Source organism: Pristiophorus japonicus, chromosome 14, assembly GCF_044704955.1.
Source record: "Pristiophorus japonicus isolate sPriJap1 chromosome 14, sPriJap1.hap1, whole genome shotgun sequence".
NCBI lineage: Eukaryota > Metazoa > Chordata > Chondrichthyes > Pristiophoridae > Pristiophorus > Pristiophorus japonicus.
This window is the reverse complement of record NC_091990.1, coordinates 14,648,892-14,674,075: the sequence shown is the minus strand read 5'-3', so window position 1 is coordinate 14,674,075 and position 25,184 is coordinate 14,648,892. Positions and strand designations below refer to the sequence as shown.

The following is a 25,184-nucleotide window of genomic DNA, read 5'->3' as shown; positions in this document are numbered from 1 at the left end:
TGCTTGCTCTCGTAATCTGTTTGGCTCCGATATCAGCCTATGCACTTTTATGTCAGAAATGTGAAGGAATTTCTGATATGTTGTTAAACATGAATATATGTAATTACTTCCTTGTAGTAAACTCTATCATATAACCCCTATATAATTGTAAATATCTCTGGAGAAAATTCCCCCCCCCCCCCCCCAAACTAGAATAAATAAACTCCAAAGGATACAGCTAACTGAAGTTCATTTTAAATTCACAATATTCCCCTGCCTGAAGTTGTATGAATAAAAAATACAGAAATATTTAGAGAGGTTTCAAATAAAAGCAGAAAACAATGAAAGTGAACAGCAGGCAATTTAGCATCTGTGAAGAAAAATAACAGACCAGTTAGTATTTTGGGTATGCACTGTTCACCAAAACTGGAAACTAAAAGACATGCAAGCATTTTATTGAAGTTGTTGTTAAAAAAAAAAAGAGACAAAAAAAAGAGAGGAGAAACGGCAGAGACTACAATCGGGGAACGGGAGTTAATGGGTGGAAGTGGCCTTCAAACTGGTTAATTAAAAAGCCATTAGAAGGTTAAAAAGATCATCCCAATGAGGCACTTAGAACAACAAAATTAAGAGTGTGTGAGCAGGCAAGAGGATGAAAAGACATTTGATAGAGACTCGTACAATAACAAAAGGTGAGACAATGTTAAGAAATTTAAAGAAATAATTAAAAATAAAAACAGCAAATACTAACGGTCTAAAATAAAAGTGGAGAATGCTGGAAAAATGATGGCTTTATCATTTTCAAAGAGACAAAAACAGATTAAAGGCAGAGGCACGGAACCCTGCCAGCACTGCTGACAAGATTCAGGGGCCGAAATTGGCAGTTAGCGCCAGTGGCTGGCGATAACGGTGCACTAATGAGTTAGTGTGCGGCGCGGCGTTCACATCGACCCATGTGGATTTGCCCACCTGTTTGCTGATGGCGGTACCACTCTGGCATCGCTCGCTGTGAGCACTGCCTCGTGACTGCCCCAGAAGCTTAAATTGCCCCGCGCTTCTCCAACTAATGCTTGGCGATGCCAACGGCAGCCTTTTCTGTCGGTTTGAAGTCATCGGACTGCAACGCCAGTGAGATTTAAAGGCGTGCTGGTTGAGAATTTTTGTCGGCTTTGAAATAATTTTGTGTTTTTGTTCTGCCATGGCCTACATTGATTGCTGGCCCTTAGTTTCCTTTGGCTTCCATCGCTTCCACTGCTTCATCCAGCGCCATAGCAAACATTCTGTGCAAATCATGGGCTCAGTGCTGGCAGTGGACCGCCTCCTGCGTCTTCACCAGCGGAGGATGGTTCAGAGAAGACATCGGAGCCATCATTTAGCCAGGCAGAGGCATCGGGAGAGGGAAAGAGAAGGTTGGCACTAGGAGAGGCAGCTGCACTGGGAGAGACCCATAGAGAGGGCCATGCTCCGAGGATCAAAGAGAGGGACAGACTGCGGCAGATGGAAAGGCACAGGGAGAGGCCAAGGGAGCAAGATAAGCAGACCGAGGCACAGCAGTAGGACCAACATCAGGAGGTCCATGAAGATGTGGGCAGAGAACAACAAATACACAGGCGTGCGAACAGAAGGCCATACGCACCCAGGGTGTTTCGCAAACAGTTTTCACATGTCCACTTCTGAGGATCGGTGTATCCGAAGGCTGCAATTTACAAAAGACGCGGTCATCTGCTGCAGCCAGACCTTGAGCCTCAAACAAGGGTGAGAATGGCTCTCTGAGTGGAAGTTAAAGTCCCCATCGCCCTTGATATTTACACCAATGGATCTTTCAAGGGAGCCACAGCAGACATTTCCCAGTATGCTACCCATTGCTCCATTCGTGACGTCACAGATGCTCCATACACAAGGAGGATGGACTGCATCTCATTCCTCATGATGAGACAGAAGCAGCTGGCTTTGTGACGATGGCGCGGTTCCCCATGGTGGAGGATGCCATAAATGGCACTCGCGTCGCCTTGAAGGTGCCGCACTGGAATCTTTAGATCTTTCGAAAAGGATACCACTCAATGTCCAATTGGTGTGCAACCACAGACTTGCAATAATGGCCGTTAACACCAGCTATCTTGGCAGCAGCCACTATGTCTTCATCTTGTGCCGGACCGGTGTGCCAGCTCTGTTCCAGCCACCCACTGCAGATCCCTGCTGGCTCCTCGGAGACTAGGGCTTCCCGCTATGCACCTGGCTCATGACTCACCTCCGCAACCCTACCACTCCTGCCCAGCACGCTTGCAATGACAGTCAGGCCACCACCAGGTGTATCATTGAGCAGACCATTGGAGTGCTGAAGTATTGGTTCTGCTTCCTTGACCACTCTGGAGTACTGCAGTACTCGCCTGACCGGATGTCCCTCTTTGTCGTTTGCTGCCTGCTTCACAACCTGGCAATCATGAGGGCACAGCCATCGATTGCCCTTGGATATAGCCATTGCACCACAGCAGGATGAGGAGCTGCTTGAGGAGAACGAGGAGCTGCAGGAAGGAGGCGCCGACAACATCCCGAGACTGCAAGGGAGGTTCGAGACCGTTTCATATGATCTCGGTTCCAATAAGGTCCTCGCCACCTACCACTTCCACTGTGCCTCCCCATTCACACATCAATGAGCCCTTCCTTCCATACCACATGCCCAAGAATGAAATGAGATACAAGACCAAACAGTAAAGATGACAAAATTTATGTTTAAAAAGTGCAACATCAACATAAGACACATCATTCACCCTTGTGCATCTCCTTATATCCCCTTTTACGTATACCTATTCTACTACTCGTCCGCAGTGTCTCGCCTATGGCTGCAGCATGGCTGGTGGAAGGCTGCTGTGTTTCTGGGCCAAAGACGACAGGTGGCCTTCGAGGACGCCCTCTGCCAGCTCTGCGCCTGGAAGGCCCGGCTGCAGAATGTAGCACTTCAGGCTGGGCGGCAGCAGTTTAGGCCGGCTGGGTGACAGCCGCAGATATTTGCAATGTCGGAGTGGCAGTGATGGGATCAGAAATGCAGTTGCCTGAGCGAGGACATCACTGACCCAGTGCCACTCCCTGGGGGCAGAACTTCAGCCACCACACCAATCTGATGGAACACAGATTGCTGGGCTGCTGCTGCACCGTGATCATCCCCAGTGGACTGTGATGGATACAGCGGCACTGGCAGCAGTCAGGACTTGCATGGCATTATGCTAAGACTGCATGAGAGCAGTCTGAGCATCCATGTGAGCAACTATTGCAGCAGCTAAGACGTTGCGTTGCTTCCGCCTGTGCCCCAATAGAAGTTGCTACGTTGCCCATGAAACATCATAAGGTCTGGATCCGCACACTCGGTCTGGGAGTCCACCATCATCTGCACACTGGCAATGATGGGCTCCATGGTGTGTGCAGAGCTGTCTATAATGCGGGAAGCTAACTCCTTCCCACTCCTTACCACTTGCAACAGGTTCTCGGGCACCCTTGCCATTGCCCCTCTCATTTCTGAGTGGAAGGCCATCACCCTTTGTTGGAACGCCTCCCCAACAAGGTTCTCATCTGAGTCCTGTGGAACAGAACCTGTACGCGAACGAGCTCTCCGGGGAGCTGCCACCCGAACTTGCCTTGCCCCCTGACCCGGCTGCTGCCCACTAAGTCCCAGTGCATCACCCAGTGCAGACTCCTCTCCCAAGCTGAACTGCAACGACCACATACTCCCAGTATCTGAGCTAGTGCGTGTGAGCGTGAGAAACAGCGTCGTCCTCTTCCTCCCCCATTTTTTTTTTCTCCCCGCAGACTGGGTTGGGGGAGCTTGAACAGGCTGGGTCATGGCCAGGGCATTGTCTGAAAGCACAAATGGCACGAGTGCCATTAAGGTGAGGGAAGGGGGGCAGGCATGCAGGAAGAAAGGTGGTCAGAATGTTGAGCAGCTAAATGATGATGGTCTTCTGCTTAAAGTAGAAGGTTTTCACTTACCAATGTTGTCCCCGGGGGCTTGGCGGTTCTCACTGCTATGGGGATGGCCAGTTACGGGCCCATTTGGCAAAGTACTCGCTTCTCCAGGTCTATGAACTGGCACAGTTCAAGCTCCCCACCTCTTTTTCCCCCCACCCCCCCCCCCCCCCCCCCCGTTTGCTGCCGCTGCAGCCTGTTATGTGCTATCTTGGCCTGCAAAAGAAAGGAAACTTGGTGAGTCACAGTGTATGTGGATGAAATGCGTGGGCAGGATAAGCAGCTGTGATTCTAAGCAAAGCATCAAATGAGGCAATAACTCTGATTAGGCACGCATGCTGAGTTAAATGCTGGTTTGCAGAGTCTGCACAGAGGCTGCCTTGGAAGAGTTGTGGGAACCGACAGGCTCGCAGGTTCATAAGTAAGAGTTGAGGGAAATATGTGCTCACTTTCACCACACAAATGAGGTCACAGAACTTTTTGCGACACTGTTGGTGTGTGGTCAATGACTGAGGTGGCCGACACCTCGGTAGCCACCTCTGCTCAGATAGCGTTCAGAAGCTTGGAGCGGACCTCCCAGCTGGTGGGAAAAGGATACACCTCCTGTCTTCCACTGCCTCCACCAGTGTCTCCAATTCGCCGTTGGAGAACCGAGTCCCCCTTGTACTGCCTCTCCCAACTGTCATGACTGCCCTCAGCAAGCAGCTGCTGATCTGTGAGGAACAAGAGAATTAGCAGAACAAACCTGCAAGGCATCCATTTAAGAAGCCCAATGACCAGGTGACTAATTATGAGTGAATCATATTCATCTGAAATTGGCTGATTATTTCTGCATCGTTCCTCCAGCACCATGTGCAGGTCATTTAGTGCTTCAACAACGCAGCTCTCTGATTTCATGAACAAAGTGCCGAAATTACAAACCTCACCCGCCTATCTCCGCCACGCTAATTTGAATTATGCGCTCCAAACCCAGCGTGAGGCAACTTCGGCCCCTTGCGGTCAAAATGGTCAACCTGCCTTTTTCCACTTCGCCTTGGACGCTTTATTTTAATTCATTCATTGGATGTGGGCATTGCTGGCAAATCCAGCATTTATTGCCCATCCCTAATTGCCCTTGAGAAGGCAGTGGTGAGCCACTGCCTTGAACCACTGCAGTGGTGAACCATGAGGTAAAAGTACTCTTACAGTGCTGTTAGGGAGGGAGTTGCAAGATTTGGGCCCAGTGACAATGATGGAATGTATTGCAGGTGATGTTCCTATGCACCGGCTGTCCCTGTCCTAGCTGGTAAAGATTGCGGGTTTGGGAGGTGCTGTCGAAGAAGCCTTGGAGAATTACTGCAGTGCATCTTGTAGATGGTGCACGCTGCAGCCAAGGTGGGCCGGTGATGGAGGAAGTGAATGTTTAAGCAGATTGACGGGACACCAATCAAGCAGGCTGCTTTGTCCTGGATGGTGTTGAGCTTAGTGTTGTTGGAGCTGCACCCATCCAGGCAATTGGAGAGTATTCCATCACACTCCTGACTTGCGCCTTGTAGATGGTGGAAAGGCTTTGGGGAGTCAGAAGGTGAGACACTTGCCGCAGAATACCCAGCCTTTGACCTGCTCTTGTAACCACAGTATTTATGTGGCTGATCCAGTTAAGTTTCTGGCAGAATCTTTCCCTACCCCTCCCCACCCCACTACCCATCTCCAATTCACCAGTACCACCTGCTTAAATAAAATGAAGACTACCGCTTGAGATCTGAAGTTACTAAAGTTTGTGTTTAGACCAGTAGGCAGCAGAATGTCCCAGAGAAAAATGAGACACACTTCCTGAAGTCTTCCTTGAGCCTGATTTTAGAACTGTGTAGCAGGCCATAGATGGGTTTGAGTGGGAATGAGAGGAAGGATTACAGTGTCAAGCCGCAAGGAAGTCAGATTCACACTGGTGGATAGAACAGAGGTGCCAGTCTATACATGTTATCCCCATTGTAGGGCAGTCAGTATAGTATACGAGGTGGGAGGAGGCACATAAATTTCTGCCCTGGACAGGAGGAGTGTGTGGTGCCTTGGACACCTGGCCCAGTCCAGGAGCACAGATGTCAGTTGTATTACTACCCCAGCTGATGCAACACAACTCCAGATCGAACTCGAGACCTTCGGAGATGTACATTTTTGTACCAGATGATGCAGTTACTTACTGAACCAACAGAGGAAGCTTTCATTTCAGTTTCTCTGCAAAAACCTGTATTGGTTGGGTTGAGCTCAGAAACATGGAGTTTGTAAGTACATATTCCTTTTGGATTTTTGTAAATATTCTAGCAGAACTCTTGTAGTGTTGCTCGAGCGTAGCCTGGTGTCTAGAATCTGTTGATATTTTACATGCTAGCCAGATCTATCACTTTTCAGACCACTGTTCAACTATTCCCTATGACAATCCAAATAACTGTAGTTGCTTGTAATTTCCCAAGATGAATTGTGAAACGTGAAATTCTGATTTCAGGTCAATTACCAGCTTTAAAAAAAAATGTTTGTAATGAAATGTGACTTCCTGGAGTATGGCAGATATGTGCTAAACCCAAGACTTTTTTGTTAATATGTCGGCTATCTTGTATAATCCATCCATATTATTATTAAAACAAACTTCATATTCCAGTTTTCACATTATGGATGTCACATTTTGTTGTAGATTGAATCTTAAAATTCGGGCTGTTTCTTCGTGCAGACTGAAACCGACCAGCACGCTGCAATCGGCAACATTCCCTGACCAAACGAGAAAGAGAGATAAGGTGGTATATTTTTTAGAAGAGAATCGTACCTTATCAGCTTCTATACAAACTGAGATACATTTGTACAAATTTTCTTTCACTTACTTCATACCTGTCAGAATGTCACTATTTAAAGGCTCCTCTTTAATAATTACACTCCACTTATTTTAGCACAATTTTTGCGGTACAGGTGTTTCAATTATTCTTAGATATACTGAAATAATAAATGCCTTCTGTCCTCTCCTCCTTTTCCCCCGCCCCCCACTTCGTCCCATTATTACCTGTTGTGCCTTCAGCTGTCTAGGCCCTAAACTCTGGAATTCCCTCCCTAAACCTCGCCACCTCTCCCTCCTTTTAAGATGCTGCTTAATACTTAGTTCTTTGATCAAGTATCACTCAGCAGTTTGAAATGCAGTACCACAGGTAAAGTCTATGATGATGGCTGTGCTGCTTGCAGTCAGCCAAGCTGCTGTGATAAGCTATCGAGATGCTCAGCTGGAAGAATGCAGCCAGGAGCTTAATAGTTGTCTTTCTCCCTACTTTGGAAAACTGCATCCAGTAATCTTCAATCGTGTGTCTGTCTAGACTTACAAACAAATTGTAGCTCGTGCTGTCGCCGCGTTAGTTGACCTTTCTTGGTTTGGGTCTGTATCCTAAATTATAATCTAATGGATATGTTGCCGTAGAAGTTCAGAATTATATACAGGTCATGTCTGACTGAATTACTCAACAAATGAATTTAAAAAAAAAAAAAAAATTAATTGGAACACTGAGTGAGAGTTTAGTTCTCTTCTTGAAAGATACCAAGACTAAAGTGGTTTGAAAACTCTGACCCACCACAAGGAATGGGGAATTAGAGAGTGAAGTTCAAGCATACCCAACAAAGTGCAACATTCCCACCGATTCCTGGGAATCCCTGGCCCAAGACCGGGGAAAATTGAGCCCTTGGAGTGGAAGCAAGTCATCCTCAACTCCGAGGGACTGCCTATGATGAGGCAAAGAAGTTTCATCTTGGTCCCTGTGCCAGAGATGCTTTCAGTCTCACTTCAAGAAGTGATGAATTGTGAATGGATTTTGGCTCAATCTTAACAGATGTATTTGCCCCCACCTCTTGTTCAATGTTTTACCTTCCCCTTACCTGTTGCTGGGGTTCTGATTTTGTTGAGGTTGGCTGCATTGTGGAGTATTTCCCAATTGGCCATCATTTATGTGTGACCTCGGCAGTGAGTGTCATTAGGCTATTAGCCCACAAGAAGGTATCACAGGTCAATCCTGTCTTCATCTGTTGTCCACACATGCAAAAAGTTTCCAACAGGGCTCATTTCATAGCAAATGAATGACTCTGGCTGATTTTTCTCGCACCTTGGCACAAGAACACTTGTGGCCACATAGATGTACTTCCTGTGAGCATTGCACATCCTTACACCAGCATATTAAACTCATCAGGAATACTGCCACGGGACATCTGCTAATAAGAACATAACATAAGAAATAGGAGCAGGAGTAGGCCATACGGCCCTTCGAGCCTGCTCCGCCATTTAATACGATCATGGCTGATCCGATGATGGACTCTGGTCCGCTTACCTGCCCGCTCCCCATAACCCCTTATTCTCTTATCAGTTAAGAAACTGTATTTCTGTCTTAAATTTATTCAATGTCCCAGCTTCCACAGCTCTCTGAGGCAGCAAATTCCACAGATTTACAATTGATCTGAGAGAAGAAATTTCTCCTCATCTCAGTTTTAAATGGGCGGCCCCTTATTCTAAGATTATGCCCTCTAGTTCTAGTCTCCCCCATCAGTGGAAACATCATCTCTGCATCCTTGTCAAGCCCCCTCATAATCTTATACGACTCTGGATCAGTTCCAATGGACTGGAGGGTAGCTAATGTAATGCCACTTTTTAAGAAAGGAGGGAGAGAGAAAACGGTTAATTATAGACCGGTTAGCCTGACAATCAGTACTAGGGAAAATGTTGGAATCAATTATTAAAGATGAAATAGCAGCACATTTGGAAAGCGTGACGGGATCAGTCCAAGTCAACATGGATTTATGAAACGGAAATTCTGCTTGACAAATCATCTAGAATTTTTTGAGGATGTAACGAGTCGAGTGGACAAGGGAGAACCAGTGGATATGGTGTATTTGGACTTTCAAAAGGCTTTTGACAAGGTCCCACACAAGAGATTGGTGTGCAAAATTGAAGCACATGGTATTGGGAGTAATGTACTGACGTGGATAGAGAATTGGTTGGCAGACAGGAAGCAGAGAGTCGGGATAAAGAGGTCCTTTTCAGAATGGCAAGCAATGACTAGTGTAGTGCCGCAGGGCTCAGTGCTGGGACCCCAGCTATTTACAATATATATTAATGATTTGGATGAAGGAGATATTATACTCCATTCCAAGTTTGCAGATGAAACTAAGCTGAGTGGCGGTGTGAGCTGTGAGGAGGACGCTAAAAGGCTGGTGGGTGACTTAGACAGGTTAGGTGAGTGAGCAAACAAGTGGCAGATGCAATATAATGTGGATAAATGTGAGGCTATCCAGTTTGGTGGCAAAAACACAAAGGCAGAATATTATCTGAATGGTGGCAGATTAGGGAAAGGGGAGGTGCAACGAGACCTGGGTGTCATGGTACATCAGTCATTGAAAGTTGGCATGCTGGTACAGCAGGCGGTGAAGAAGGCAAATTGTATATTGGCCTTCATAGCTAGGGGATTTGAATATAGGAGCAGGGAGGTCTTACTGCAGTTGTACAGGGCCTTAGTGAGGCCTCACCTGGAATATTGTGTTCAGTTTCGGTCTCTTAGTCTGAGGAAGGACGTTCTTGCTATTGAGAGAGTGCAGTGAAGGTTCACCACTGATTCCCGAGATGGCAGGACTGACACATGAGGAGAGACTGGATTGACTTGGCCTGTATTCACTGGAGTTTAGAAGGATGAGAGGGGATCTCATAGAAACATATCAAATTCTGACGGGACTGGACAGGTTAGATGTAGGAAGAATGTTCCCAATGTTGGAAGTCCAGAATCAGGGAACATTGTCTTAAGGATAAGGGGTAAGCCATTTAGGACTGAGATGAGGAGAAACTTCTTCACTCAGAGAGTTGTTAACCTGTGGAATTCCCTACCACAGGTAGTTGTTGATGCCAGTTCATTGGATCTATTCAAGAGGGAGTTAGATATGGCCCTTACGGCTAAAGGGATATGGAGAGAAAGCAGGAAAAGGAGTACTAAGGTGAATGATCAGCCATGATATTGAATGGTGGTGCACGCTCGAAGGGCCGAATGGCCTACTCCTGCACCTATTTTCTATATTTCTATGTTTCGATAAGATCAGCTCTCATTCTTCTGAATTCCAGCGAGTGGAGGCCCAACCTATTCAACCTTTCCTCATAAGTCAACCCCCTTATCTCCGGAATCAACCTAATGAACCGTCTCTGAACTGCCTCCAAAGCAAGTATATCCTTTTGTAAATATGGAAACCAAAACTGCACACAGTATTCTAGGTGTGGCCTTGCCAATATATCTGTAGCAAGACTTCCCTGCTTTTATACTCCATCCCCTTTGCAATAAAGGCCAAGATTCCATTGGCCTTCCTATAGTATGAAGACTGACACTCCAAGGCTCATTTGGGTAAGTAAAATTTCAGCAATACAAACCTGGAAGGACCCAGGCTGGTTCTGTAGAAACTGCCTCACAGGTTACTTTCTGCAGCACCAGGAGCAGCAGTTGGCTGTGGAGAAGCCCTGAAGAAACAGAGGTTCAGCATTAGACCAACGACTCAACTTATCTTGGTATATTGGCTGAGGTGCTGTAATCAGTTTGAGTTGTTCTGGTTGCACATCTTGTTCTTTTGGATGCAATTGTCATGCTAATTGATGAGACTGAAGTAGGATGACAAAACTGGGACAATGTGTGTCCTCCAAGGAACTTTTTATTTCAACTGACAAGCTAAATCTTATTAATTTACCATTGAGTCCTGTCAGCTAATTAGAGAAGGAGTTGTGTCAAATTATGTATTGCTGAACTACTTAGCAAATAAACATAGAAACATAGAAACATAGAAAATAGGTGCAGGAGTAGGCCATTCGGCCCTTCTAGCCTGCACCGCCATTCAATGAGTTCATGGCTGAACATTCAACTTCAGTACCCCATTCCTGCTTTCTCGCCATACCCCTTGATCCCCCTAGCAGTAAGGACCTCATCTAACTCCTTTTTGAATATATTTAGTGAATTGGCCTCAACAACTTTCTGTGGTAGAGAATTCCACAGGTTCACCACTCTCTGGGTGAAGAAGTTCCTCCGCATCTCGGTCCTAAATGGCTTACCCCTTATCCTTAGACTGTGACCCCTGGTTCTGGACTTCCCCAACATTGGGAACATTCTTCCTGCATCTAACCTGTCTAACCCCGTCAGAATTTTATATGTTTCTATGAGGTCCCCTCTCATTCTTCTGAACTCCAGTGAATACAAGCCCAGTTGATCCAGTCTTTCTTGATAGGTCAGTCCCGCCATCCCGGGAATCAGTCTGGTGAACCTTCGCTGCACTCCCTCAATAGCAAGAATGTCCTTCCTCAGGTTAGGAGACCAAAACTGTACACAAAGTGAATGGTGTAATCTCAACTTCTGAAAAAAAAACACCAACATTGGTTTTTGTGCACAATAGTGAATTAAATAATATTGGGCCCAATTTTGGCCATAACTTGCATCAATTTTTTTGGAGTAAGTTGTATTTTCTGGCGTAAGTTAGAAAAAGCCATTTCCCCCAAAAAATTTGCTCCAGAGTAAGTCAGTTAGGTACGATTTTTTTAGGTTAGTTTTTTTTCAAAAGGGGACGTTCCCAGTCAATTACGTCAGTTTTGGCCATTTATGCCTCTTTGGCCAGCAAAAAAAAGTACTCCTGATCCACTTAGGTCAGCGTATGTGGCCAGCTCTGGAAAAACCTTGCGGGCAGTTAAGAAAAAGCAGTGCACATTCAGCAGGGATAGGGGAGGGAAGGGAGCGGGAGAGGACCTCAAAATACAAGCAGCAAATATTAAGGAAAAGCTCAAACCAATAAAATACAATTTAAAAAAAAAGAAGAAATAAATCCTACCTTATCTTGAAAGGCAGCGAGCCGGCCTGTGTGTGAGGCCATTTGGCTTGGAATAGGGGAGGAAAGTTGCAGCTGCTGAAGCCGCTGCGCGTTTAATGGGGGGGGGTTGTGAGAGCCTGTCGAGCTACCCGAGAAGCTGCTTGAATTGCGTTTAATGTCTATTGCGCACGTTGGGGCCGGCACCACTGCGCATACACGAAGGTGCCGGCAGTGTTTTCGGCGCGGGCGTTTGGCTCTGCCCCCCACTTCAACATTGACGCCACGCCAGGACTCCGGGGACTGCACGCAGTGGCCAGGATGGGGTGGGTTTTTGCTGGCGCCGTTTCCAGCACGCAAAGTCGACACGCTTGAGGTCAGTGCGCCGACAAAACTTGTTGGGGAAAATCTAGCCTAAAGGGCCCAAATTTCCACGTGAGTTGCACCTTTCTTTTGGTGTAACTTGATTTTTCTGGTGTATCTTTTTAGTTGCAAATATAGCCATTTAATTTGCACCAGTGTAAGTGAGTTAGTTAGGTTTTTTTGGTAGGTCAGTTTTTTTTTCAAAAGGGGGCATTCCCAGCCACTAACACAATTTATGCCAATTTGACCAGAAAAAAGTTGTACTAAACTAACTTAGGGCAGCGTATGTGTCCACTTTTGTCCGCACAGAAATACCTTCCTTAGTTAAGGAATCGGCGCAAGTAACTACATTTAAAGCACCACGAAGCATCAAACAAAGCACAAAAAGTAATAAGCAATTAATTAACAAATAAAATAGAAGGAACCTTGCACCCAAAGCACCAAAATCAATCAGTAAATAACAAATAAAAAATAAAACTCCTTTTCAGCGCCGGGACCTAGCTCCGCCACCCCTCTCTTTCTTCCTTCTGCATCTACCCTGTCAAGCCCCCTCAGAATCTTATACGTTTCACTCAGATCACCTCTGTCTTCTAAACTCCAATAAGTATAGGCCCAACCTGCTCAACCCTTCTTCATATGACATCCTTGTTATCTCAGGAATCAACCTGGTGAACCTTCTCTGAACTGCCGCCAATGCAAGTCTATCCCTCTTTAAATAAGGAGACCAATACTGTATGCACTACTCCAGGTGGCCTGGCCCAGTAGTCTGCGCGGCCCCCGGCCTGCGAGCACCGTCTGAGCAGGCTGCGGAGCGGAAGGAGCAGCGTGGCGGCATACCACTCCAGGGAGCAGCGAATGATGGCAGCGAAGAGGGCGAATGGATTGGACGTCACAAGTCTAGGTCACTGATTGTAGCATGGGCAGGTATTGCAGGAGCGGCGAGTGATCTGGAGTGACGTGATTGTAGCCCAGAAGAGGCGAAAGCTCAGGGGCAGCATGGGCCAGCCCACACTATGATATGTGTCACACAAGGTCCATGCAGCAGAGCTAGTCTCCAGTCGTCTTGGTTAATCCTCACCACTGGACCAAGACCTAGCTCTGACTAGCCCGTGTGGTGGCTGGCGTGCAATGGCCACCACACGTTTTTTTAAAAAAATCCACGCACAAGCATCTTCCACCCTACAAGATTTACTGTGACCTTTTTGGCGTGGAACAAGTCCTCCTCAATTCGAGGGACAGCCTATGATGAGTATTCCAGGTGGGTGTCTCAACACCAAGACCATCCCATCCTCTGTCATCGAACTACAGTACGAGGGCGATGCTTGCGTCTGCGCACATTCGGAGGCTGAACTACAAGCCATCATCAACATCTTCACCGAGGCGTACAAAAGCATAGGCCTTACACTAAACATCCGTAGGATGGGGGTCCTCCACCAAGCTGACCCCGCCTCACAGCACTGTCCCCGGTCATCAAAATCCACGGCACAGCCTTGGACAACGTGGACCACTTTCCATACCTCGGGAGCCTACTATCAGCAAGGGAAGACATCGACAACGAGGTCCAACACTGCCTCCAGTACGTCAGCGCAGCCTTCTGTCGCCTGAGGAAGAATGTTCGCAGACCAGGCCCTCAATTCTGGTGCCAAGCTTGTAGTCTACAGGGCTGTCGTGATACCCACCCTCCTGTGTGGCTCAGAGACGTGGACCATATACAGTAGACACCTCAAATCACGGGAGAAATACCACCAGTGATGTCCCCGCAAGATCCTGCAAATCCACTGGGAGGAGAGACGCACCAACATCAGTGTTCTCAATCAGGCCAACGTCCCCATCATCGAAGCACTGACCACACTCGACCAGCTCCGTTGGGCGTGCCACATTGTCCGCATGCCCGACAAGACTCCCAAAACAAGCGTTCTACTCTGAACTCCTGCACGGCAAGCGATCCCCAAGTGGGCAGATGAAACGTTTCACTGACACCCTCAAAGCCTCCTTGATGAGGTGCAACATCCCCATCGGCACCTGGGAATCCCTGGCCAAAGACCGCCTTAAGTGGAGGAAGAACATATGGGAGGGTGCTGAGCACCAAGAGTCTCATCGCCAAGAGCATGCAGAAAACAAGCGCATGCAGCGGAAGGAGCGTGCAGCAAACCAGGCTCCCTACCCATCCTTTCCTTCAATGACTGTCCCACCTGTGACAGACAGACGGACTGTAATTCCTGTATTGGACAGTACAGTCACCTGAGAACTCACCGAGAGTGGAAGCAAGTCTTTCTCGATTTCGAGGGACTACCTATGATGATGTACAGTTGTAGCAGGACTTCCTTACTTTTATACTCCATCCCCCTTGCAATAACGGCCAACCTTCCATTTGCTTTCCTAATTACTTGCTGTACCTGCATGCTAACTTTCATGTACAAGGACCCCCAGATCCCTCTGTACCACAGCATTTTGTAATCTCTTCCTATTTAAATAACTGCTTTTTTATTTTTCCTACCAAAGTGAAAAGCCTCACAATTTCACACATTATACTCCATCTGCCAAATTTTTGCCTACTCACTTAGCCTTATCTATATCCCTTTGCAGATTCTTTGCATCCTCCTCCCAACTTGCTTTCCCACCTATCTTTGTATCATCAGCAAATTTGACTACATTACACTCGGTCCCTTCATTCAAGACACAAATAGTTGAGGCCCCAGCACTGTGGCACCCCACTAGTTAGTTTGCCAACCTGAAAATGACCCATATATCCCAACTCTCTGTTTTTAAACCGAGGCCCCATCTGCCCTCTCAGGTGGACCTAATAGACCTCATGGGACTATTTTGAAGAAGAGCAGGGGAGTTGTCGTCTGTCCTGGCCAAAATCTGTCCCTCAACCAACATCACTGAAAAACAGATTACCTGCTCATTACCACATTGCTGTTTGTGGGACCTTGCTGTGTGCAAGTTGGCTGCTGCTTTTCCTACATTACAACAATACTATACTTCAAAATTACTTCATTGGCTGTAAAGCACTTTGGGACATCCTGACTTCGGGGCAGGTGCTATATAAATGTAGGTCTTTGTTTAAAAAAAAAAGTAAATTGTTGATGAAAAAGAATTGAGGCACCAGAGGCCTGACATTATTTGTTTAATATACATTCAATATTTCACACTAGAGTAATTGCACATAGCCAAATAACTTGTTTTCATGAACAAATAGTTCAAACGCTTGGGACATACATTTAAAGATTAGGGAGTTGGGAGTAAGGGAGGCTCAGGCAAACTTTTTCACTTTGAGAATATGCTTGTTGAATGAAATACTTTTTTTGAAGTATAAATAGATTCAAGAGATAGTTGCATGTCTTCTGGAGAGAAACTTTTATTGAGGGGATATGATGCAAAAGTGGGTAGAGCTGTGGAGTTTCTCAGCACAGAAGGAGGCCATTTGGCCCATGATGTCTCTTAGTTCTTTCCTGCAGCAATCTGAAACTAACCCCATTCCCTGTTTTTTTTTCTCTGCTCAAATCTTTTCTCTTTTCAAGGAGAAAGTTGATAATGCCTTCTGAATTGACTACTCCCTGTGGCAAAGCATTCCATGCTCTAACAACTCTCTGCATAATGACATTTCTCTGAAACTCTCTCCTCACTCTTAATGACAATTTTATATTGATGACCCCTTGTCACTGACTCCTCAACCAGAAGAAATTAGTTTTTCCATATTCACTTCATCAAAACCCTTCATAATTTTAAAAACTATTGCATCTCCTCTTGGCTTTCTCTGCTCCAATGGAAATATAGTCTTTCGGTAAGTGCGTTAGATCTATCAAAAAGGGATGTGCTTGTTGCGCCTAATGGTTTTATTGTTTGAAAATTCTTTGGTCATTATTTTATAAATTGTATATCGGGGTTAAAGGTTTTGGTTTTTCTTCCCTCACTTCTCTATTTAATGTTTGGAAAAAGTTAAGGTGTTTAATGATTTGACTCTGAAGAATATCTTTTTGGAATATGGGATTGTTAACTTGTTTCCAAGGGTGCAGTAACTGGAAAACATATCTACTTAGCATTGTTTTAGGGGACCATTCTCCCCTGCTCACTGGTTCTATCTCTCTCTCCTTCTCCTATCCCAACAGCTGAGAGTCTTTAATGTGAAAAAAGATTTAATACCGAACTAATTTCCCTGATCAACAGATCAATCTTGTTATTTCAGTTACTGGGGGAGAAACTTGAGAGATGTTCATTTTTATTACCAGCACAATAATTATGCCCAAGAGTGATCATATTGAAATGTTAATGGTTCTAACGTTTCCCTATTGGGGAAGGTGGGGAGGTAGGGTAAGAAAATTAATTAATTTTGCAAGTGCCTATCACATTTACAGTCGTATTGTACTGACCTTATTTGTGCCTAACACCGCCACATTAAACTCCTTCACCTTCCTCTATGGCCTTGATCCTCTCCTTCTGCAACCTCTTCTAGCCCGATGTCTCTTCTCACACCCTCTGCTCTTCTAGTACTGCTCCACTATCCTTCAACCACAAAGAGAAGGAGCTCTCTCCATTAGCACCTCTGCCTTGTCACCTCCCCCACCTGCTCTCAAAAGCCTCCTAATGATTTTTCTATTCAACAATGTCTTTGCTGCCTCCTAATCCCTCTTTGTCAATTGTTTTGAAAAATGCTCTGAGACATCTTCGTCCATGGAGAGTGTTATATATGTTGTTGGAGTAGTTCTTGTAGGTTATATCTGGTGCAATAGAGAATGCAAGGACTAATCTTCATGTCATTCTTTGCCTTTCACTTTTGGAGGTATAGGTAAAGCTGAAGTGAAGGAAATATCATCCCCTCCTGGAACCCACTAACTGATGCTGGGGACAGTTCCTCTTGAACATAAAGTGGCAAATTGAACCAAATTTTACCCAATTTTAGTTAAAACAAAACTTGGATCAAATGAAACCAAAGTTTGAATTTGGAAGAAAAGCTGCCTCTTTTACAAGAATGTCTTAGAATATACTCTAATGTAATTTGCTAAGATTGGTACTTAATATTGGCTCTTGTATAAAGCCTCTCTAATCTCTCTATACTGCCAAATGGTGTTGGTACCACTTAGCTAAATATCAGAGGTGTAGTTATTTCAAAGGATTACATCTGATACCAATTTTAATGTTTATCAAGTAGATCGAAGCTTGTTAAAGGGTCCACTTACCTGTGGTCTCTTTGGTGTATACAATGACTCACAGTGATGTCACTCTGATTTCAGGAATGATGAGTGTGAAATTTTTCTACTGTGTAAAACACCCATAGATTTTGTCTTTCCAACTTGGGTTGCATCTGAAGAGGATTTTGAGGAATATAACGTGTAAGGTACAGGTCTGTCACTAGTGGTGGGAGCAATGTTATAGATTGGAAGTATGATTTTTTTTCTCTAGCAAATTGGCAATCAGCCAGCGACATAAGGATATTCTCCATACAATACTGGTGGTTACAGGCAGTAGTGGTCGTACCAATTTCAAATTATGAATGAAGAATATCAACAACTGGCAACAATATAAAGCCTTTAACATTATGGGCCCAAGTTTCCACATGATTCGCGCCTGATTTTTAGGAGCAACTGGTGGAGAACGGACTATTTTAGAAATCGCAATTCTCCACTTTTTTTTCTACAGTTCTAGTTTAGAACAGAATTTTTTCTTCAAAAGGGGGCGTGTCCGGCCACTGACGCCTGATTTGAAAGTTTCCACAGTGAGAATGTACTCCAAACTAAAGTAGAATGGAGCCAGTGAAGATTTTTGTAGAACTGAAAAAACCTGTTCTACACATTAAAAAATCAGGCGCAGGTTACAAATTAGGCGTCCAGAACGAGGTGGGGGGGGGAAGGGAACTCATTAAATTCGACAATAAATCCTTATTGTTCTTCTACAAATATTATACAAATAAATCCAACCTGAATAAACATTTATAAGCCAAGAAAAGATTAAATAAACCATCTTCCTACCTCTGTGAAAGTGCTTCAGCCAGGGAGAATTCTGCAGCCGTTCGTGTTGCTGAGTGAGTGAGTGAGTGATCGGAAGGTCGGGTCCGGGGCGGGGGTCGGATCTGGTCGGTGGGTGGGGGGAGCGGGTGTCAGGTCGGAGGGGGGGGGGGGCGGAAGAGCGGGGGTCGGGTCTGGTCGGTGGGGTGGGGAGCGGGTGTCGGGTCTTGTCGGGGGCGGGGAGCAGGAGCTGGCCGTGGGAGGAGCCTTATCCACGCAGCCCCAGTGAGGCCATTCAGCCAGGGCTAGGGGCTGCGTGCTTCGGGCCCCTCCCACACAGTTCGGCGCCTGGAGCTACTGCACTTGCGTGCCGACTGTAGCGCGCATGTGCAGAGGTCCCGGTACTGTTTTCAGCGCCGGGACCTGGCTCCGCCGCCCCCCCCCCCCCCCCCACAGCTCGTGCTGGCTGCGCCGAGGGCCAGAGGACCTGTAAGTAGGTGGAGAATACCGAGGATTTTTTTAGGCGCGAAAAACGGGCACCCAGCTCGGAGTGGCGCCCGTTTTTTTTCTTGTGGAAACTTGGGCCCAATATGTCTGCAGGCGCTTCATAAAAATGAAAATGGATGCTGGCAGGGATAAGAGAGCAAGTAGAGGACATGACTGAAGAAAGAAAAGGTAGGAAGAGTTTTTCCTGAATGCGGGACTGAGGGCTGCACCACAAAGTGGAACAGAGAGAGCGGGAGATGTAAAGGAGGCAAGAGTCACAGGAGCAGAAGGAATGTACTGCCATTTAGGACTGGAGGGGATTTGTAAATGAAGTTGAACATTTTGAATTCAATGTATTGAGGGACTTTTTTTTTTCCTTGTCAGCTACATAATCCAGGCATTAGAACCTTTAAACCAATCTATGATTCAAAGTAGACACTCTGTCCCCATGGAGATGCACCTCACTTGTAGAAACAATGGGCCCAAATTTGGCCCACCCGTTTTTTCGGCGCACTCACGTGAGATGCGCCCACTTCCTAGGATCCAAATGCCAGCAAAAAGATGTCCCTGGATTCTGGCCCCCCTGCCGACTCTCCAGGGCTTGGCGCGGCGTGGCAATTCAATTAGGGGGGGGAGGTAGGGCCCTGCGCTTAAGAGTGCCGGCAGCACATCGCATGTGCACTGGAGGTTTCGCACATGCGCAGTAGCTCCTCTGCAGCGTGGGACCCGATATCCCGCCCCTATCCCAGGCCGAGTGGCATTATGACTCGCGGCAGGATGCTGCATATCATGGAGAGAGTCCTGCACCTATCCCCGGCCGAGTGTGTGCTTTGTTTAGTGAGAAGAGTTTTGATGGAGGGCGCGGGGGCGGGGTGATGACTGTGTAGCCAGTAATTTTAATTAGCTTACTCCAGACTTTCCTTAACCTTGTTGATGATAAATACTTCCCTACATAAGAACATAAGAATTACGAACAGGAGGTACTTCTATTTTTTTATTTGGATATTTTGAAAAAATTATGTAAATATGTTTTGTCTCTTTACTATTTTTGTAGTTTAAGCTTCCATGAATGCTTCCGTTGAATAGTAAATTCAAAATGCAAAGTTTGTCAGTCCTGTATAGCCGTTTGATCCTTTTCACATTCTTTCGTCAAGTCATTAAGTACTGACCTGCGCTGATTTCTTAACTCCCTGCGGGTTTTCTGTGTGGCCACATACACTGGCCTGTTAGTTTGGAGCAACTATTAGCTCTCCAAACTAGCTTAAATGATCAAAACGGGCATAAGTGGCTGGTAACGCCCCCTTTTGGGAAAAAAAACAAAACTTTAAAAAAATCCTAACTAACTCATTTATATTGGCACAATTTAAATGTGCAGAATGGGGATTTTTAAGATACTCCAGAAAAATCAAGTTGCTCCAAAAAAAAAACGGAGCAACTCCTGGGCAAATGTGGGCCCATAGAAACATAGAAATCTACAGCACAGAAGGAGGCCATTTTGGCCCATTGTGTCCGCGCCGGCCGACCAAGAGCCACGCGGCCCTGAAAGTTACATATAAACCAATGAACAATGGCTTCATTGTGAACGATAAGTTGCTGAAAGTTGTGTGGTAAGAGGTTGGGAGATTGTCAAGGGCACGGGAGTTGAATCTCGTGAAGGCGATGTGGCCAGGAAGAGACGAGCGGAGAGGCTACAGAGTCTTGGGAAATCAGGGTTATGGCATGGAAAGGGAAGCGGCTGAGGTAACCAAAGGGAGAGTTTCGATCTTCCAAGACACAAACAGCCTTCAGTTTTTCGCACTTAACACTGATGGTTAGATAGAGGGCTCAGAACAGTTGGGATAACCTCCAGAAAAATTCTTTAGTAGGAGGATTTGGGTGTACTCCACAACATTAAGGTATTTTGGCACAAGTGTGATTAGTTTTTCCTATACCATATTAGTATGAGTTTATTAAAAAGTCCTTGTGATAAAACTGACCTGGTTTTGGAGTAAGTTAAGTGATCAAATAGTAAATTATTTTCCCTCAAACGGCACCTAGACAGGTCTTGTTAACTCACAATCTTGTGTGATAATTTGGATTGTAACTTAACCTTCCCTTCACTGAAGACTTTAATTTTATATTTTTTTAGGGAGGACATTCGCTGAAGAATCGGATTCCTCATCTATGTCAGTGTTTGACAGTAAGTGTGCTTTATGGTGAAGGTGTGCATTTGCCCCCCATCCCCCTGCAAGCAGACCTTTCACTTTTGCTTCAGTTATATTGAAATACGTATTGTTGAAGTTGGAAACTAGCCGGAGTACATTCTTTCCATGCCTGACAGCAGCACTCGAAGAATGCTTGGCTACATTGTGTGCTTTGATGTTTCAATCGAATTAATACCTAACAAAATAATACTTGTTGGACTGATGCTGACATGCATTGTATATTGCAAGCATGTCCTATTCTTTAACTTGCAATGTAAAGGATAATTCCTCTATGTTTAGAAGGATGTGTTTCCTGGCGAACAATCTGCACCCTTCTGTGGGCAGTTGAGGTATATAATGTCAGAAATGGAAATGAAATGGGTTTCTTGAAGGCTGGTTTCAAATGAACATAATTGGTAAGAGAATTCTGTAAAGCACTGATTTCTGGAAGAAATATTCCTGATTTGTTAAAATATCTCCTAGTTTTTCTCTGGCCCATCACTGATTGATTGATTGTTTCATTTTAGGATCTTGGCAGTCGGTTTTTATCAACACATAATTGAAAACTCTAATAGGACTGGTGGGAATGAGGCAATTTCTCTTTCTCTGCTTACAAACCCATCTTTTAGTTCATCAAGTAAAGCAAAAAGGAACCATGAAGAAGAATGGGTTTGATTAAAGGGCGACTTGATTATGTGGGCACTCTGATCTTTTTGTTGTTTACTTTTACATGGAAGAGAGAGAGAGAGAGAAAGAAAACCGAGTTGAACCATTTTTGATTTGTGTCAAGAGTGGGGAGTAAAGAGGAAGGAAAAAGTTTTCAAATTGCTTCCAGTGTGAGTTGGGCGGGCTTGATGTTAGAAACCTTGACCTTTGCATTGCGATGTAGGGTGGCCACCCTTCAGTGGCTCTGTTAAAGGGGCAGGGTGTCCATATTGGTGGAAGAGAAGAAGAGTTTGGGCAAGCTCTTTTTCTACAGCCATGATGGGCGATTTGCTCTGAAAGATTCACTTGCGATGCATTCAGATTGGCTGGCGTTGTATGTTGGCGCTAAGACAGATGCACTATCAGTGCAAAATTTGACAATGTCATGTTCCTATTTTTTGTAAAAGAATAATTTTGCAGTCTCTGATATGATTGGCAACTCTGATATGCAGTGACACTTTTTTTTAACCATCTCTTTAATAAATCATATTCATGACGAGGTACCTTGTCTTTTGCACTGAAAGGCAATGCCATGTAGCAGAACAGATCACCATTGGCAGTCATCAGTTACAGAGCACACACACTAGTCTTGTGCTTTCATGTTATCACACTGGCATTCTTTGTTTCCTGGAGATGCTGGGAGCAGTTGAGAGACTAACTCCTACAGACAGACTAAACCCACCATCATAGTAAAACTGTCAGTATTGTACAGTAAAAAACTTCCGATCAGTGAAATAATTTTTTTTGTCACTTCTTCCCTTCTCTCCTGAAAGTGTTGATCACTGGCAGATATGCAGCACCTCACCCAAATCACTCTACTTAAACATGTGTAACAACAACAATGAGTGTCATCAAGCTATTCGACTGTGCAAGGCATTAGTTGATCCTGTCACTGCTGAATATCTGCATGAGCACTTTTGAACAACAGCTGTTGGGAGTAAGAACCCAGGCTGATTTTTTTTTTTCCTTTTCTTCCCCCCTCTTTCCCCCCCCCCCCCCCCCTCCCCACCTTCTAAGACCAAGGTACTGTGGAGCATCCAATTGCTGCCCTTGCTGACTCAGCACAGATTCAGTGCTCCTAAGATTTAATACAACATCGGTGGTGGGGGTTGGGTGGAATTCCTTTACCCACTAGGACATCAAAGCAGCTAATGATACTTCTCTGGTCTTCTGCTGAGTGGCTCATGAAAGTTGGCCAGGCTGAAGTACCCAGCAATGTAAATTTTTAGATTCCTCCTTCCCACTAGGGTTGCCAACTCTGGTTGGATGTATTCTTGGAGGTTTCATCACATGACCACCTGCCGCCAACCACCCCGAGCGCATACTCCCACCATTGTTCGGCCAATATGTCTATCTTCGCGTATCACCGCCTTCCCACACCAATTGAAAAATGAACAGACTCTTCGATACCCGTTTGGATGATTCTTGACTCTGTCAAACAGCCTCCCCCATCTCCAATATTTTTATAATTAATGAGAAAGTGTTCCAATAAATTGAAACAATATTTTTTTCTCCCTGGTTGCTTGTGGCAGCGTCCTGGAGATTAATCTTCAATTCCTGGAGACTCCAGGTTAATCCTAGAGGTTAGCAACTCTACTTCCCAGCAGGTAAGAGGCTGGTTTCGACCTGATGCCTCCTCTAACTGAACTCCTAACTCACTGTCTAGGCTCATGCTTGGGTTAGGAGAATCGCGGATCTGAACTCAACTACTCTGAGCACCACCAGTTAATGTGGCCCATTGAGAAGGGTGAGGCAAAAAGAAAGGAGGTATATTAGTATGATCAATGTATCGCGTGCGCATGTGTGTGTGTGCGCGTGTATAGAAGATTATTCAATGTGAAATTATTGCTTCTGTAAGTGCTGAATCATTAATGGCATTTAAGAGGGAATTAAATAAACTGGCAGGGCAGGCTTAACTCTTTAAGCAATAATAGACAAGAACATTGGGGGTAAGCTTCGGGCCGTGTTCAGAACAGCGCACCTCTGAGAGGCACACCTGTTTTGTGGGATAAAAAGTGCGCCGAATACTTGTGGCGGATTCTCTGCTCCGAATCGGGCCCGTTCCAGGTCGGCGGGGCGGGGCCAGGGCCAAAGCTTGCCGGCGATTTTCTGCCGGCGGGGGGGTGGGGCTAGCTCACAGAAACCAATGTCGTGCCGGCAGCCCTGCGCATGCGCGCTGGAGCATGCGCGCATGTGCAGTGTGTGGCCTGATGCCTCCCACCCCGTCCCCTGGCCGAACGGCCTGTCTGAATCTTCGCAGCTCGGAAGGCTGCTGCCAGCATCGCTGTGGGTGGCCTGACGCCTCCCGCCCCTGTCCCCTCGCCGAACAGCCTGAATCTTCGCAGCTAGAAGGCGGCTGCTGCTGCTGCTGCTGCTTCAGACAGGTAGGAAAATTAAATGTACTTTTTTTATTTTGCTTTATTTATCATTTATTATTCAGGATGGCTCTTTATTTGCAGATGTGAAACTGTTAAATGCTTGTAAAATTCAATTACTTCCCTTCTCCCCCTCTTTCCCCCCCCCCCCCCCCCCCAATCCCCCATCTCTCATTCCCTATGCCTGATTTGTAAGTGTAGGCAAGGTTTTTCTGAGTGTACAGAAATCTACACTTACTCCATTCTAACTTAGAATGGAGTAAGTTTTCACTGCCTAAACTTGCAAAACAGGCGTTAGTAGCTGGACATGCCCCCTTTTGGAAAAAAAAAATCTGTTCTACAATGAAACTATTCTAACTCACTAGAACTGGAGCAAACTAAATGCTGAGAATTGCAATTTCTAAGATGCTCCATTCTAAACTAGTTGCTCCAAAAAAAATAGGAGTAATTCAGGCTGAAACTTGAGCCCATTGACTGGGGCTTTGTGTTGCTCATCAAAAGAATGGACTTCCTTCTAATGCTTCCTCCAAACTTCACATATTAGAGTATGGGGAAATAGAATTAGAGTAGATGGCTTCAAAGTACAACCAGCACCAACATGGTTATGATGGGCTGAATGACCACCTTCTATGCTGAAGTTTCCATGATTCTAAAAGGGATGGCTTCCAGTTGTTACCTGAATGGTACTGTTTTAGCTTTGCTTAAATTTAGTGAACCGAGAAGCATATCTATTTTTGTATTACGGAAAGACTTTCTACGGAGGTCTCATGCGTACACAATCAGTACAAAGTTGTATGTGTAAATTTGACCGTCTGGCTGTTGGGGATAGGTTCATACACTGGTTCCCCCGATACTGAAACAGCATTGCCGACCTTGCCTGCGTGCTCCCAAGGCGCTGTTTAATTTTTGCCACTGTTGCAGCATTTATTCAAAGCCAGCGAGTGGTAATCACTACCCTCTTCAGGAGGGCTTCATTGCTTCTGATGCCAGGAGTGTTGGGACATGTGTACTGTAACATTGGGACATGTGTACTGTAACATTGGAACATGTGTATTGTAGCTTTGTTGCTGACGGGATTCTTGCTGTTGGAGGAACACCTGCCGTATAAAGGGAGACAGAGTATGAGCTAAGAACCGTCATCGTAATTATTCCACGGATGTGCAGTGTTAGGTGTTGATAGTGACTCCAATTTTCCACTAGTATTTTTTTTAAATCTAGGAGCAGTGAACCTGCTTTGTTTCAAAATGTACAATTAGACAGTGGGATTCATAATTTTTTCCCTTTTTTTTTTGGTTGGCCTTTTTCAAATTAACACTATCTAATCCGATGACTCGTTTTTACATGACGAGCTCGGCCCCTCCAGTGTGTCGTAC

General features: G+C 45.5%; 1 protein-coding gene across 14 annotated transcripts in view; it reads left to right on the top strand.

The window, feature by feature from the left end:
- ptprub (protein tyrosine phosphatase receptor type Ub) overlaps positions 1–25,184 on the top strand; it is a 1,307,170-nt gene that overhangs the window by 43,497 nt on the left and 1,238,489 nt on the right. For 13 of the 14 annotated variants that reach the window (XM_070898921.1, XM_070898913.1, XM_070898919.1 and 10 more), the window contains exon 2: positions 20,677–20,727. The exons of the other annotated variant lie outside the window; for it this stretch is intronic. In XM_070898921.1, the coding sequence (XP_070755022.1) occupies positions 20,677–20,727 (51 nt within the window). The remainder of the gene's footprint in view (positions 1–20,676; positions 20,728–25,184) is intronic. 14 annotated transcript variants of the gene reach the window in all.